Source organism: Leptonychotes weddellii, unplaced genomic scaffold, assembly GCF_054177405.1.
Source record: "Leptonychotes weddellii isolate Sample4059 unplaced genomic scaffold, ASM5417740v2 HiC_scaffold_1705, whole genome shotgun sequence".
NCBI lineage: Eukaryota > Metazoa > Chordata > Mammalia > Carnivora > Phocidae > Leptonychotes > Leptonychotes weddellii.
In genome coordinates, this window is record NW_027753793.1 from 1 (window position 1) to 12,659 (window position 12,659).

At 58.1% G+C, this 12,659-nt stretch overlaps 1 protein-coding gene across 2 annotated transcripts; it reads left to right on the forward strand.

Annotated features, from left to right (window-relative positions):
* Positions 1 to 35: 35 nt before the first annotated feature.
* Positions 36 to 11,336, forward strand: LOC102739634 (ribosomal RNA processing protein 1 homolog A). 2 transcript variants are annotated; one of them, XM_081810030.1, is made up of 9 exons: positions 36 to 705; positions 2,959 to 3,088; positions 3,182 to 3,246; positions 3,420 to 3,583; positions 8,008 to 8,087; positions 8,707 to 8,804; positions 9,011 to 9,030; positions 9,907 to 10,017; positions 10,793 to 11,336. In XM_081810030.1, exons 1-9 carry the CDS (start codon positions 635 to 637, stop codon positions 11,029 to 11,031), a joined length of 978 nt encoding a protein of 325 aa, XP_081666156.1. In that variant the 5' UTR covers positions 36 to 634; the 3' UTR covers positions 11,032 to 11,336. The 2 variants fall into 2 exon arrangements, with proteins under 2 accessions (XP_081666156.1, XP_081666157.1); XM_081810031.1 differs by lacking the exons at positions 36 to 705; positions 2,959 to 3,088; positions 3,182 to 3,246; positions 3,420 to 3,583 and adding exons at positions 3,621 to 4,641; positions 4,771 to 5,062.
* The last annotated feature ends 1,323 nt before the right edge of the window (positions 11,337 to 12,659 follow it).

Below are 12,659 nucleotides of genomic sequence, written 5' to 3' on the forward strand. Positions count from 1 at the left end.
GTAGGCACAGTGAGTGGTGCCCCGTGTGTCCTGGGGCACACCTGACGGCCAGAGACCCATCCCCATGTGCATCCTCTGTCACTTTACACTCCTGGAGCCCTCTGTGGGTGTGCCGCTTCACATCTGGGCGGTAGGAAAACCGGCTGGAAAAGCCGTGAGCTGTTGTCGAGGGGAAACGGGGAATCGTGGGGCAGGAGTCGGGATTTGTCATAAAGGATGAGCTTTTTTAATGGGGGAGTTACCTGCCCTGGGGATGAGAGAGAAAGCAAACACTTTCACTGTCTGTTGGGGAGAGAAGTCCTTCGGAAAGCTCAGGGGAGCCTTTCCCAAGGGGCTCAGCCTCCCCGGGGGGGACAGGCGCTTTGTTCTCTGTTCCCACTCCTGAAATAGGGACCTTTCATTTGGCTTTCGTTCATGGCCCAGCAGTTGCTCCCCAGGGTGTCTGCTGTGAGCCAGAATTCCTGGTGCTCTTGGAAAGCGGGAGCATCCCAGCCTGGGGGCAGCGACACATTCTCTGGTGTCCTGTCCAACAGCTCTGGAGGGCCTGCTATGCGCTCTGGGCCACAGGGATGACCGGGGCAGAGGGGGTTCTGGGGAAATGCAGGCTGTGCCCCACTAACAGGGGTCTCCGTTCATGCCACAGCTCATGCGGATGGTCCTGAATGAGTCCTTGAAGGCCCTGAAGACGCAGGGGTGGCAAGAAAGGTTGGTACTCGTGGCACATCCCGAGAGCGGCTCCTGCTCACAGGCGAGCCCGTCTTGTCACTGGGGCCGGGGCCATATGCTTCTCTCCCAGTTACTCGTCATAAAGAGATGTCAGTCTTCCCATTAAAGGGTGACCCGATGGTGCTTAAGATGAAGGCATTTTAAAATTTTGGTTTGTGCATGTGTTCACAGAAATGAATGTTTTTGACCTTGAATGTAAGCCCTTACTATGAATCCAAATTGAGTTCTCTCATTATCATAATACTGGTTTTCAATATAATTGATGCACAGCTAAGGTGCCTTTTTTTTTCTTTTTTGGTATTACATGGCATATTCAATTCTGTTATCAATGGTATTTGCTTTGGTTCTAGAAATTTTTAATTTATCCAGACTTGTCACTTTTGACAGAGGTGCTTGTGATGGGGGTAGTCCGTGTCCCCCAAATTAAGAGGCCTGCGTTTTGTGGCCAGCATCGGGCTTCCCCTGGCCCTGGGCCGGTGGGGCTCTGGCGAGCCCGATCTCTTCTACCCTGCGGGCACCCCGGGGAGCACGCTGGGGCAGGGCCGGCTGAGCTGCGGCTCCCGGTGATGGCATGAATGGACGCCTCTGGACGTCCAGGAGGCAGACCGAGATCCACAGCACCAAATGGGTTCTGAGTTCACATTTTAAAGTTTTTAAAATTAAAGTTTCATCTCTTTACAGTTTTTTCTAATTATGAGAGTGACACGTTCCCAGTATAAGGAACTAGGAAAAGTTTTGTTAAACGAAGGAAATGCAACGCGAGCTCCCAACACAAAGATTTTGCAGACGCTTCTGTGTTCTGTGTGCGGGGTGCACGGTGGCGTCTGAGCACGCACAATGTCTGCGGACTGCTTTTTATTTTACTGATGACGTGTCCAAGGCGCCCCTCATGTCAGCGCCCTGCTGCGTGGTTTTGGGGGTGGGGCAAGAGGAAAGAGACTTGGAAACAATATATTTTGAGTGGCTTTGTAATGAAACGGTGCGCTAGACCAGCGTATTTGCAGTCTGCGCATGACCGTGCCCGCCAGCTCCCAGCCCAGCTGCTGCCACGGAGCATGCGTTCCCGCCGCGGGGGGGGGTCTCCTGGAGAGCGAGGTTACATCCTCTCCCAGGGCCACTTTTTCCCCCTATAAAACAGACCAGCAGGAGTGGCCTGTAGTTCCCTGGGCTTTTCTGAGTTTAGAATTATGATGAGTGACATCATGTTTAGGGCGAGGGTGCCGCTGCGGAGCCTGATTTTCACCCTCTAATTCCCGCGAGGCACCGAGGCCAGGGCTCTTACTGTCAGGACGTAGGGTTTGGGTCTTCATAGGTGGCTAGTGCACGAGTGGAACTGAAGGCTGAAGGGACATTTTATCTCTGATAACTCTTGTGAGAGGAGTTCTTTCCTCACGCCGCTAAGAGATGCAGAGAGACCCTTTTGAAGAAGCTGGTAGCCTCTGATTGGGCCGTGCCGTCTGTTCCTTTAGCCTGTCCCCGTTCCCGCTCAGCCGGCCAAACCTGGTTGGTTGGTCAGTGTTTGTTACTGTCACTGGCCTGGGCGGAGGGCTCCCCTTCCCTGAGCCGCAGACAGCATCCTTTCCCTTCTGTGGCCGGTGAATCCCCAGCGCTGTCCCGCGGCCGCCCCCCCCCCCCCGGGGCTCATTATGGAGTGCGTGTTCTCCAGTTCAGGTGTGGTAGTCAGCGCCCCATGCATGTAGACCAGCAAAGACTTGCCGCCAGAACTCTCTGACCCCGGAGCCCCAGGCCTCTGAGGCCACTGACGGCAGCGTGCTCAGGGGCGGCAGACGTGGCCAGCTTGGGGCCACGACTCCGTGCAGTGGGACTGGGGAAGCAGCTCTTCCGTCTCCTTTCTCTGCCTTCACTCTGCTGTGGTGTGCGCTCCTGGGCAGGTCCCCATGAGGACAGAGAGACGCGGGACATGGTGGTGTAGCCTTTGTCATGCCAGGCCTTTCTCCTTCCACTTGTGGTCCCTGCACAGAAGGGAAGGCGTGTGCGAACGTGTACTTTGTACATGTTTGTAGCTGAGACACGGCCTCGCCACGTGTGCTGGTGCTGACGATGGTCACCGACCTGTAATTACGAGTCGTCTGTGATGGAGCAGACCCAGATCACCAGCCGCCTCCCGTGGGGCGGGCGCTGGCGTGTGATGGTGTTCCTGTCAGGTAGGGGACGTCGCGGGCTTGTAGCCTGCTGTGGCTGCCCGCCGTATTGGCCTCTTTCCTTCCTCAGGCACGTCGAGCAGCTGCTGGAGCTGCTGACGACGGAGATCCTGCACCCTGACAGCCAGGCCCCCAGCGGGGTGAAGAGCCACTTCCTGGAGATCTTCCTAGAGGAGCTGAGCAAAGTGGGCGCCGCTGAGGTGAGCCCAGTGGGCTGCGGGCGGCGGCTGAGCCCCCCTCTACCGTGCTCACGCACAAGGGACTGAGGCAGCTCCCCCCTCCTTTCTTTGTAGCTGACGGCAGACCAGAACCTCAAGTTCATCGATCCCTTCTGCACGATTGCTGCTCGGACCCAGGAGTGAGTGGCAGGGGGCTTCCTCCGGCCTGGTTCTTCTTTCTCACGGGGTTCCCCTGTCGGGAAGAGAGAAGGAGTTGTGTGTGTGTGACAGGGTCAGCGGAGTGGCCTCCGCTGCGGGTCGGGATGGGCATACCCGGCCTAACGGGCCTGCTCCGGCACCTGCTGTCCCGCAGCTCCCTGGTTTTGCATAACATCACTCGGGGCATCTTTGAGGCGATCGTGGAACAGGCCCCGTTTGCCATCGAAGACCTCATGAATGAGTTGGACGCACAGGAGGAGGAGGATGGCATGTCGGAGGACGATGAGCACGAGCAGGATGTGCTGTCCAAGGAGCCAGGTAAGGGGAGGGTCAGCGCAGCCGTGTGAGGGCGCCCCTTCTGGCCCGGCGAGCTTTGGTGCTTGCGGGGTCCCTGCGTTCGCTTCTCGTCTGGTCCCCCTGTCCTCGGCCTGCCCCCGGCCCGGCAGCCAGGGTGTGTCCTCCCCGTCCTGGGCCTCGCCCCCCGGCCTCCTGTTCTCAGGGCGCCGTCCTGACTCCCTGGCTCCTTTCTCACCCACCGTTCCTGCCCGGTGCCTCTGCCCTGCTCACCCTTCCTCTCTGGGCCCCACCCTCCATCGCCGGGCCCACCTGGACCTCCCCACCCCTACCCTGTCTCCCTCGCTGGGTTGCTCCACAAGATATCTTACTTTCTGGCGTAAATCACTTAAAATTACGTGAATTGCTTGTCTATCATTCGTGGTCCTATCTCCCCACCGGATGCCGGCTCCCCCAGGACCGGGAGTTCTTTTGATCGCAGCTGCGTCCCGGTGCTGGGAGCAGCCCCAGCACAGGAGGTGCCCTCTAGATGGGGGAGTGAGCAAGCCGATGAACGGAGCCTACCACGGGGAAACATGCCATGGGTGGTGTCCCACTGAAGGCCTTTGGGGTCAGGGCCTGGGCTTCGGTCTGGTTTGTTGACAGTCTTGATGCTAATGTGGGTCCTTGTGGGACATGGGTTGATCTCATGTGCGCCGTGGACTGGGTTGTGTCCCGTGGCTGCAGGGGTGCGTCTTCCACCACTTTCAGGACTCTTCCCTGCCTCCCACTTTTTTTTTTCTTTTTGGTGGTAAAATACACATTATGTGAAGTTTACTATGTTAACTTTTTTTTCTAAGACACATTTATCCAGTGTCGTGATCAGACTATTGTTTTTAGCAATCAATAGCATGGGTGGAAAAAAAGATCTACATTAAAACCTTTTGTTGGAATGCTTTATGCTTTCTACAGAACAGAAACTAAAATACTCTGTTATACTGTTAGTCACAAATCCGGTCCTCGAGTTTTCTGCCCCCACACACAGGTGTTTGCAGCAGCTTGGCCCTGCCGCCACGGTGCGTGGCTGAGATCCCATGTCTCTTGTAAGTCGTAGCTTCCTTGGCACTTCTGTGGCTCTCCTCTGGCTCCCCCGTGGCTCCCCCCCGTGGCTCCCCCGTGGCTCCCCCCGTGGCCCCTCCCGTGGCTGCCCCCGGCTCTCCTCTCCTCCTCAGCTCTGTGTTCTGGCAGCGATGAGAACCTCCTGTCGCTCCCATAGCTCCTGCTGCTGCCGCCACTGCCGGAACTGCCACGGCCACCTTGTTTCGTGGTTTGGCGAAGTATTGGCCTCCATCACCTCAGGGGCCAGAGCTCCTGCCTCCAAAATTCCCTCCTGTCATGGGTGCAGAATTTGGAAGGTTACTGCAACTGCCGAAGTCATGCCAGCTTCCGCCGGCTGCAGAGTTGTTACCCTGTCGTTCCCAAGCCTGTTAGAGCAGCCCCACGGCCGCCACCTCACCCACGGAAGTACGCCCCACAGCCACCACCGAACTTTCCAGAACCACTTGGACCTCTGGCTGGAGGAAGCACTCACCATCTTTTGCTTATTAGGCAGGGCTTTCCTCGCTTCGCGGCTGTGGTCGTTCGCAGTTTAGTATTTCTGAGTGACAGTCTTGTCCGCACAGTCACGGCCCTCAGATGTTACAAGAGCTGAGCCTCTCTTCTTGTCACTGCCTCCCTCAGTCGTGATGTCCGTCGGTCAGTTTTCCCATAGTGTTTGAAATGATCTTCGATGGTGTTCTTCAGTGTCGTCCTTAGTGCCGCCAACAGAGATGTTTTTCACGGTTGAGTGGGCAGCAAGCCTCTGAGAACCCTCTCTTGAGACAGTCGTCTTTGCTTCCGCAACTCTTCCATCCCCCTTGTGGGCCTCACGTTCTTGGCTGCCTCCACCTCCGTAGTGGCGCAGCTGACAAACCCAGAGCCTCTGGGGCGCTGGGTGTTCGGATCTCGTGACCCCACAGTCCGAGAGCGTCCCCCATGGCTCAGAATGGCTCCTCAGACTCTCACTGGTCCTTTGAAAGCTCAGACCTCTGATGAAGAGCTTCCAAAGCGGTCCAGGCTCTGGGAGGCTCTGACTTAGGCAGGTCGGCGGTCGGCAGGGGGACTTGAACGATGCTTCCTCGGCCACATCGGTGGGCAGGAGAGATGCTGACCATGTTTAAGTGTCAAGTGCCTTCACAAGCTTGTGCAGCCACCACCACTGTTCATCTCCAGAACTTTCCATCTTTCCATACTGAAACTATCCCTGTTAAACGCTGTCGTTTCCCCTCCCCACACCCCTTCCCCAGACCCCTGGCACCCACCTTCTACTCTCTGTCCCTGTGGATCTGACTGCTCTGGGTCCCTCCTGTGAGTGGGTCACACAGTGTTTGTCCTTCTGTGGCTGGCTGGCTTCACTGAGGATGGTGTCCTCAGGGTTCATCCCTGTCTTAGCATGTGTCAGTTTCTTTCCTTCTTTTGAGGCTGAGTAATATTCTTTTTTTTTTTTTTTTTTTTAAAGATTTTATTTATTTATTTGACAGAGAGAGAGCACAAGTAGGCAGAGTGGTAGACAGAGGGAGAAGGAGAAGCAGACTCCCCGCTGAGCAGGGAGCCCGATGCGGGGCTCGATCCCAGGACTCCGGGATCATGACCCGAGCCGAAGGCAGATGCTTAACGACTGAGCCACCCAGGCGCCCCGAGGCTGAGTAATATTCTGCCATAGGTATGGCCACGTTATGCTTACCCACTCACCCATCAAGGGACCCTTGGGTGCTTCCATGTCTTGGTTCTTGTGACTCATGCTGTAGTGACCTTGGGTGAACAAGGATCTCTTGGAGACCCTGCTTTCAGTTCTTTGGGGCAAATACCCAGAAGTAGGATTGTGGGGTCACACAATTCTTTTTCTAAATTTTTGAGGTTCCTCCCAGTTCCCACAGCAGCTGCATCACTTTGTATACCCACCAGCATTGTGCAGGGTTCCAGTGTCCTGTTTTGTTGCCAGGAGCCACTCCCATGGGTGTGAGGGAGTATCTCACTGCGGTTTGGGTCTGCACGTCCCCGATGTCCCGGGGACGTGGAGCATCTTCACGCACTCGTTGGCCGTCTGTGCATCTTTCTGGAGACATGTCCGCTCAGGTCCTTTGCTTTCAGGCGAGTCGTGTGCTACTGAGCGTTAGGAGGTCTCTCTGCATTCTGGATGCTCAAGCCCTGTCAGGTCTGTGATTTGCAAATATCTCCCCCCATTCTGTGGGCCGCCTTTTGGATAGTGGGTTTTGATGCACAGATGTTTGAGTTTTCATGAAGTTCAGTTGGTCTGTTCTGTCACGTGTGTCTTCAGTGCGCCGTCTGAGAAGTCATTGGTGCGGCCAGTTTCGTGAGGGTTTTGCTCTGTTTTCTTTCTTTTTTAAGATTTTATTTATTTGAGAGAGAGAGAGTGGGAGAGAGCATGAGTGAGGGAAGGAACAGAGAGAGGGAGATGCAGGCTCCCTGCTGAGCAGGGAGCCGGACATGGGGCTCAATCGCAGGACCCCGGGATCATGACCTGAGCCGAAGGCAGACGCTCAACCTACTGAGCCACCCAGGCGCCCCTCCCTGCTCAGTGGTTTTTTTTTTTTTTTTTTTTTAAGAGTTGTGTTATTTGAGTTCTTACATGTGGGTCTTTTATCCCCTTTAAGTTAAATTTGTACATGGGTGAAGGACCCAGTTTCGTCCTCTTGCCTGTGGCTGTCAAGTTCTCCCAGCACCGTTTGTTGAAGAAACGGTCTTTCCCCCAGGAAAGGTCATTTGACCATATAGATTCAAGGGTTCATTTTTCTGCTGCCAACTCTGACCCCCCTGCTGGAGTGCTCCTAGGTAGTTCCGTTCACGCCCCCTCCATCCATGCTCCCAGCATTTCATCCAGCCGTCCTGTGCGTCTTGCCCGTCCTGTCCTTCGGTAGCCTGAGTCACTCTGACACCGGGGCGCTGGCAGGCCCACTGTGCCTGCCTGTGGCCCTGCCATCCTCATTCTCTGTCCTACTCGCCTGCCTCTTGTCCAGAACTGTTCTGTATGCAGTGACATCAAAGCCGAATGATCGGAAACACGGTCTCTCTGGTCCCTTGATCCAGGCTTGCCCTGTGGCTGGACCTAGCTCCCCTTCCTTGATTCTGGAATTTCTGACACTACATTGGTTTTGTAAAATATCCACACGAAATTCCTCTTAATTCCGTTGTCAGGACGACTGCTCAGCCCCCTCCTCTGGGATGTCTCTTTCAGTGGCACCTCTCCCCTCCGTGTGAGGCTGCCCATACCCCTGCCCCAGCCTACACCTGCACCTCTGTCCAGGTCATGGGCCCTGGCACACAGGGCTCTTGGTTCCCAGGTGTTTGTGTTGGGGTGCTCTGCACACTGGGCACGCACCTTTGAGTTCACGGGGGCCCTTTTGTTCCAGGCTCCCCCCATGGGGCTGCACGCGACAGGAGTGAGAAGCTGCCAGGAGATGGCGAGGACAGCGTGGGCCCCGTCCTCCAGGTGGGTGGCCTGGGCTCGCGGGCCTGGCCCTGCCTCTGCACTCCGTGAAGGCAGGCGCTCCGGGCCCTCATGTACAGAAACAGGGAGGTCTTGAAACTGGGACTGGGGGCCAGCCAACAGGGCTTGGGCTTACCTGCCCGTCAGCCGCCTCGGGTGCGCTCCCTGCTCGCGTCGTGGGGTGCCGGGCAGAGAAGATGGCAGTGCCGAGAGGTCGCCCCGGGTCCCGCTCAGCGTCAGAGCCCAGCAGAAACAGAATGCTTACTAAAGAGCCGTGAACATCGGTTACGTGTTAAATTAGTAAGAATTAGGCATATTGGCTTAAATGGCGTCTGTGTAAATTAACGTGGCTTGTGTTCTTTCTCCCTGTTTGGACGTGGCTGCCCGAGGGTGTAGTTGCAGAGGCCAGCCCGGGAGGTCCCCTCACCCGGTGGCGGCGGCCCCGGGGAGTGTGCTCGCTGCCCCGTGTTATATGCAGCGTTTGCGGAGGGAAGTCGGGAGGACGTCCGGGCGTGTCCTTGTGACCCGACCGGAGGATCTGCGCCTGGTCCATGTGCTCTCTCTGCTCGCTGCACATTCCTGGAGCACCTGGGAGGTGACTGCATCTCTCTTTGTGCCACAGTTTGACTACGAGGCCGTGGCCAGCAGACTGTTCGTGGTGGCCAGTCAGCAGGGCACCCCTTCCCAGAACCGGAAGCGCCTCTACAAAGTGATTCGGAAGTAAGTTGCCCTGAAGGTGGCTGGTGACCCCTCCCCCTCCCCTTGGAGTTGCCCTCGCTCTGTTCCACCGTCTCTGGGGGCCTTTGTCCACCCTCAGAGTGCAGGTGGAGGGGCATCGAGGGCGGCCCCCGGGCAGCTGACGGGAGGGCCGCGTCCCCCCTCGTGTGGAAGTTGCGACCATGGTGAGCTCCTGTCTCTCCTTTCAGGTTGCAGGACCTTGCTGAAGGTGAGCATCTCATGCTGAGACCCTGGCCCGGAACACCGTCATCCTCCTAGGCACACTGGCTCACGTGGTCGCCCTTCCAGTGGGATTAATCGCTGCACAGGCGGGGCTTTCTCTCCGGGAGAGGGGGCTTGAGGGGTTCTGCAGCTCGTCCTCGCCCCGCTCGGTGGCTCTCGGATCCGGGTGTGTGCTGGAATCCCTGGGAAGCTTGTTTTGCTGAGTGCCTGCTGCCAGGGCAGGGGCCCGAGAACCTGCGTGTCTAATGAGTTCCGTGGCCTGCCCTGTGGCTGGTCTGCGGTGCAGCAGGCACTTCCCCGTGTACGCCCGGTGCAGCCGGTGATAAGGCATAGGAGTGAAAATGGGCCTCTCCCCAGTTTCACTGTGAGGTTTTAGACGTAGAGCGGTGGCGGAGAGGGGGTCGATGGTGAATACTCGCATGGCCGCCACCTTGGCTCTGCCATCGGTATTTTACTGTCCTCGTATTGTCCTCCCTCCCTCCCATCACGCTGTACCCGCAAGTATGTTGTGCTCCTTGTGAGCTCAAGTTCGGTACTTGTAGGTAACGTTTTCATACGGTGACGTGCTTGAATACCGCGTACACGTGATGGGGTTTCCATGCACAGACCCCCATCGACACGGAGAGCATCGCCGTTGGTCCCCTCTCAGCCTAAGCTTTTCAGGGGATCGACGACGATGTAGCGTGAGCGCTCCAGGGCCTGGCTCTGGCTGGCATCTCACCGCACGCACGGCCTGGAGTCGGTGGTAGCCGTGCGGGCCTGAGCACGGGGCCGTCTGGCACGAAGTGTGCGGCCCTGAACGTGCACACTGAAAACACCCCAACCTGCCCTTAGCCTCCTGATGGCCTGCCTTGGTCCTTAGGCCTCTTCCCAGAGGATGACGTGCCTGAAAAAGCCTACAGGAACCTGCAGGAAGAGGGGCAGGAGAGGAGGACAAAGAAGCGGCCCAAATCCAGGTCACAGAAGCAGCCAGGTAGGACTGGCAGTGTCTGCCGGCCGTGGGGCTTTGGTGCCTGCGGTCTGTGTCCCTTGCACCCCCTCCTCCCCAGCTCATCCACGGGGCCATGGTTAGACCCCCGCTGGGGGCTGCTCTGTGCTTGTTAACGCCCCACGTCCCGCTGGGGCACGGGGCTGCCTGCTGCCATGGAGATGGGCCCTGTGCACTGCAACAGCCAGGGCAGGAAAGGGCTGCAGAAGAGGGATAGCTGGTGGCCCCCCCCAGCTGAGAGCCCTTCCGTGGTTGCCCGTGTGTGCTTAACGGTCTCAGGTTCGGGGGTCTGCCCTTTGAAGGGTCTCCTGGTTTGCCCTGGTTCGGCTCCTGCCCGGGCCACCTCCGTCCATGTTGGCTTACGCCTGGGCCCTCGCTGCGGTCACTGGCCTGGCTCGTGGCTCTGTCGTGCACCAGGTTGAGTCCGCTCCATTCTGGGTTCGAGCCTGCCCACCCTCTGAGTCACACCTCTGCAGCCTTCTTCCTCCCGACTCTGCCGGCCTGCTGGTTTTCCTGAAGGCCTGCTCCGGTCGGCCTGCCTGGCTGGGAGCCACCACCATGTCACATCTGCCTGACGGCCGTGGAACTTCACATCCGCACTGGCAGGACGCTCTGGTTGGCTGGGGCGGGTCTGCTGCTGAGGCCTTCGGGTCCTCTTGTGTGTCCTTTGTGTGGCCCTGGAGCTGGCACCTTCAGTCAGAGTGGAAGTGGGCTAACCAGGCCTTCACGGTGCCTCGTTCACGTGGCCTTGCTGTTTTAGGGAAAGGCGGGAAGGAGGACTCACGGCCAGACCCGAGCTCCGGATCCGAGAGGAGGATGAGGCGGCGGCGGCGGCGGGGCTCGGGGACTGAGCCCACGGGGCCGCAGGAGCAGCTCGGGGGCCCAGGTGGGAGAGGGGCTCGAAAGAAGAGGCGGCGGCTTCGGGCGGGGGCCAGAGTGAAGGTGGCCGGTTGCCAGGAGCTACAGACCAAGCAGCGGCCGCTGCAGAGCCGGAAGTGACCGCAGCAGGCCCAGCGCACGCAGGGGGGCGCTTTCCCTGTGGCTCCTCCGTTTTGCGCTGAGTGGCGTTGGGGCGCAGGACCGCAGGGCCCTGCTCCCGAGACTCTGGACACGGACACCCACGGCTCCCTGACGTACTGTGTTGGCAGAGGGTCGGGCCTCTTGCTCGGTGTCCGTGCTTCAGAGCGTGGACGCCGTGCTGACCTTGGTCAGGCCAGGAAGTCCCCTGAGACCTAAAACTGCCTGGGGCCGGGGACAGGCCCCACATGGGGGGTGTCCATGAATAAAATGCTCTGCAGCTCTTATGAGCAAGGTCCTACTTCTGCGGCGTTGATGCAGGAAGATCCCGGTGGTGTGAATTGACAGGGTCTGGTTCCCAAGTAGCGTTTATACTTTGTACCTGTTGCATGGGAACAGCTGTTCATACACCTCTCACAAAATTCGGGAGAAGATGCTGAGTTAGCTGCGGTTGTCTGGACGTCCTCTTCATAAACTTGTGTTTGGAGCGGACGCTGAACCTGTGCTTTGTGTTGGCCCCGTGGCTCGGGGTTGATGTGTCCGAGGCAGGGAGGTCGGCTCATGTGACTTAGAGGCAGAGACTCCTGTGGGCAGCCCCACGTGCCCCTCACGTTTCCCCTCAGCGCCTCTGATTCCGTTTCAGCCCTGCTCACCCGGAGGGTCCGAGGCAGTTTGCCAGACCCTGGAGAGTGCAGGTGTGAGTGAGTGCCGTGTGGGTTCCGGAGCTTTCCAGGCGGTGCTGTGGCGTGGTCAGGGCTGCATGGGTGGGAGGTGGGCACCGTCTGGGTCAGCCAGCCCCATCGCTGCTGGGCAGAGGTGTGTGGGTGAGCCCAGCTAAAGGCCCATCCGGGCTTTGGCTGAACCCCAGTTCCTAACGCCTTGCAGCATGCTGGGGGAGTGGTGCTTGGTGACCCCCTTTCCATCAGCTGGGTGGACAGAGGCGGGGGCCCCTGGGACTGGCTGGGGCTCGGGTGGAGGCTTATTCCTCTCCTGGAGGTCATAGTTTCTGTTCTCCAAAGTGATTGGGCAGAACCGGCCTGCCCAGCACAGCTGGTGGGCCGAGCTCAGTAAAGCTCGGTGGCCTGGCGGACACGCTGAGCCCCCAAGTCTTCTCCAGTGGCGCCTCGGGCCGGGGTCCCATTGCTGTTCCTGCCTTTTCTGTGTGTGACGGGGACAGATGCTTTATTGTTTTGGTTGAAATTTCTTCGGTCAAAAAATTAAGGAAACAAGCACAGTAAGAAATTTCTGAAAAAAACGTAAGTTCTACCTGACTGCCGTCCTCAAACCAGAGTGTTCGTGGCTTCCTGAGCATTGGGTTCTAGGCCATTCTCAGGCCACACTGTGGTCCTTCCCTCCCCGACCATGCTGTGTGGACACCGTGACTGGGCACGCTGGCAGGCTGGGATGGCTTGTGGCCCCCCTGTGTCTGACTGGCAACGTCCACTCTGTCCCCCATCAGCACGCGCTGTCCTTGGGCAGAGCAGGGAAGCCTCAAGAGGAAATGGAGGGTGACCACCAGCCCTTGCCCCCAGGAGAGCCTGTGTCCAGGAGCAGGTGTCCTGTTTATTTCCCTGTGCGTTCTTTTTCTAAAACCGTTTTATTGAGCTGTC

Excerpts from the sequence above, each read along its gene's own strand:
- LOC102739634 (XM_081810030.1), top strand. The coding sequence starts at position 635 with ATGCCACAGCTCATGCGGATGGTCCTGAATGAGTCCTTGAAGGCCCTG. Across the intron at positions 8,805-9,010 it reads CTCTACAAAGTGATTCGGAA|GTTGCAGGACCTTGCTGAAG; the intron begins GTAAGTTGCCCT and ends CTCTCCTTTCAG. Across the intron at positions 10,018-10,792 it reads CAGGTCACAGAAGCAGCCAG|GGAAAGGCGGGAAGGAGGAC; the intron begins GTAGGACTGGCA and ends TTGCTGTTTTAG.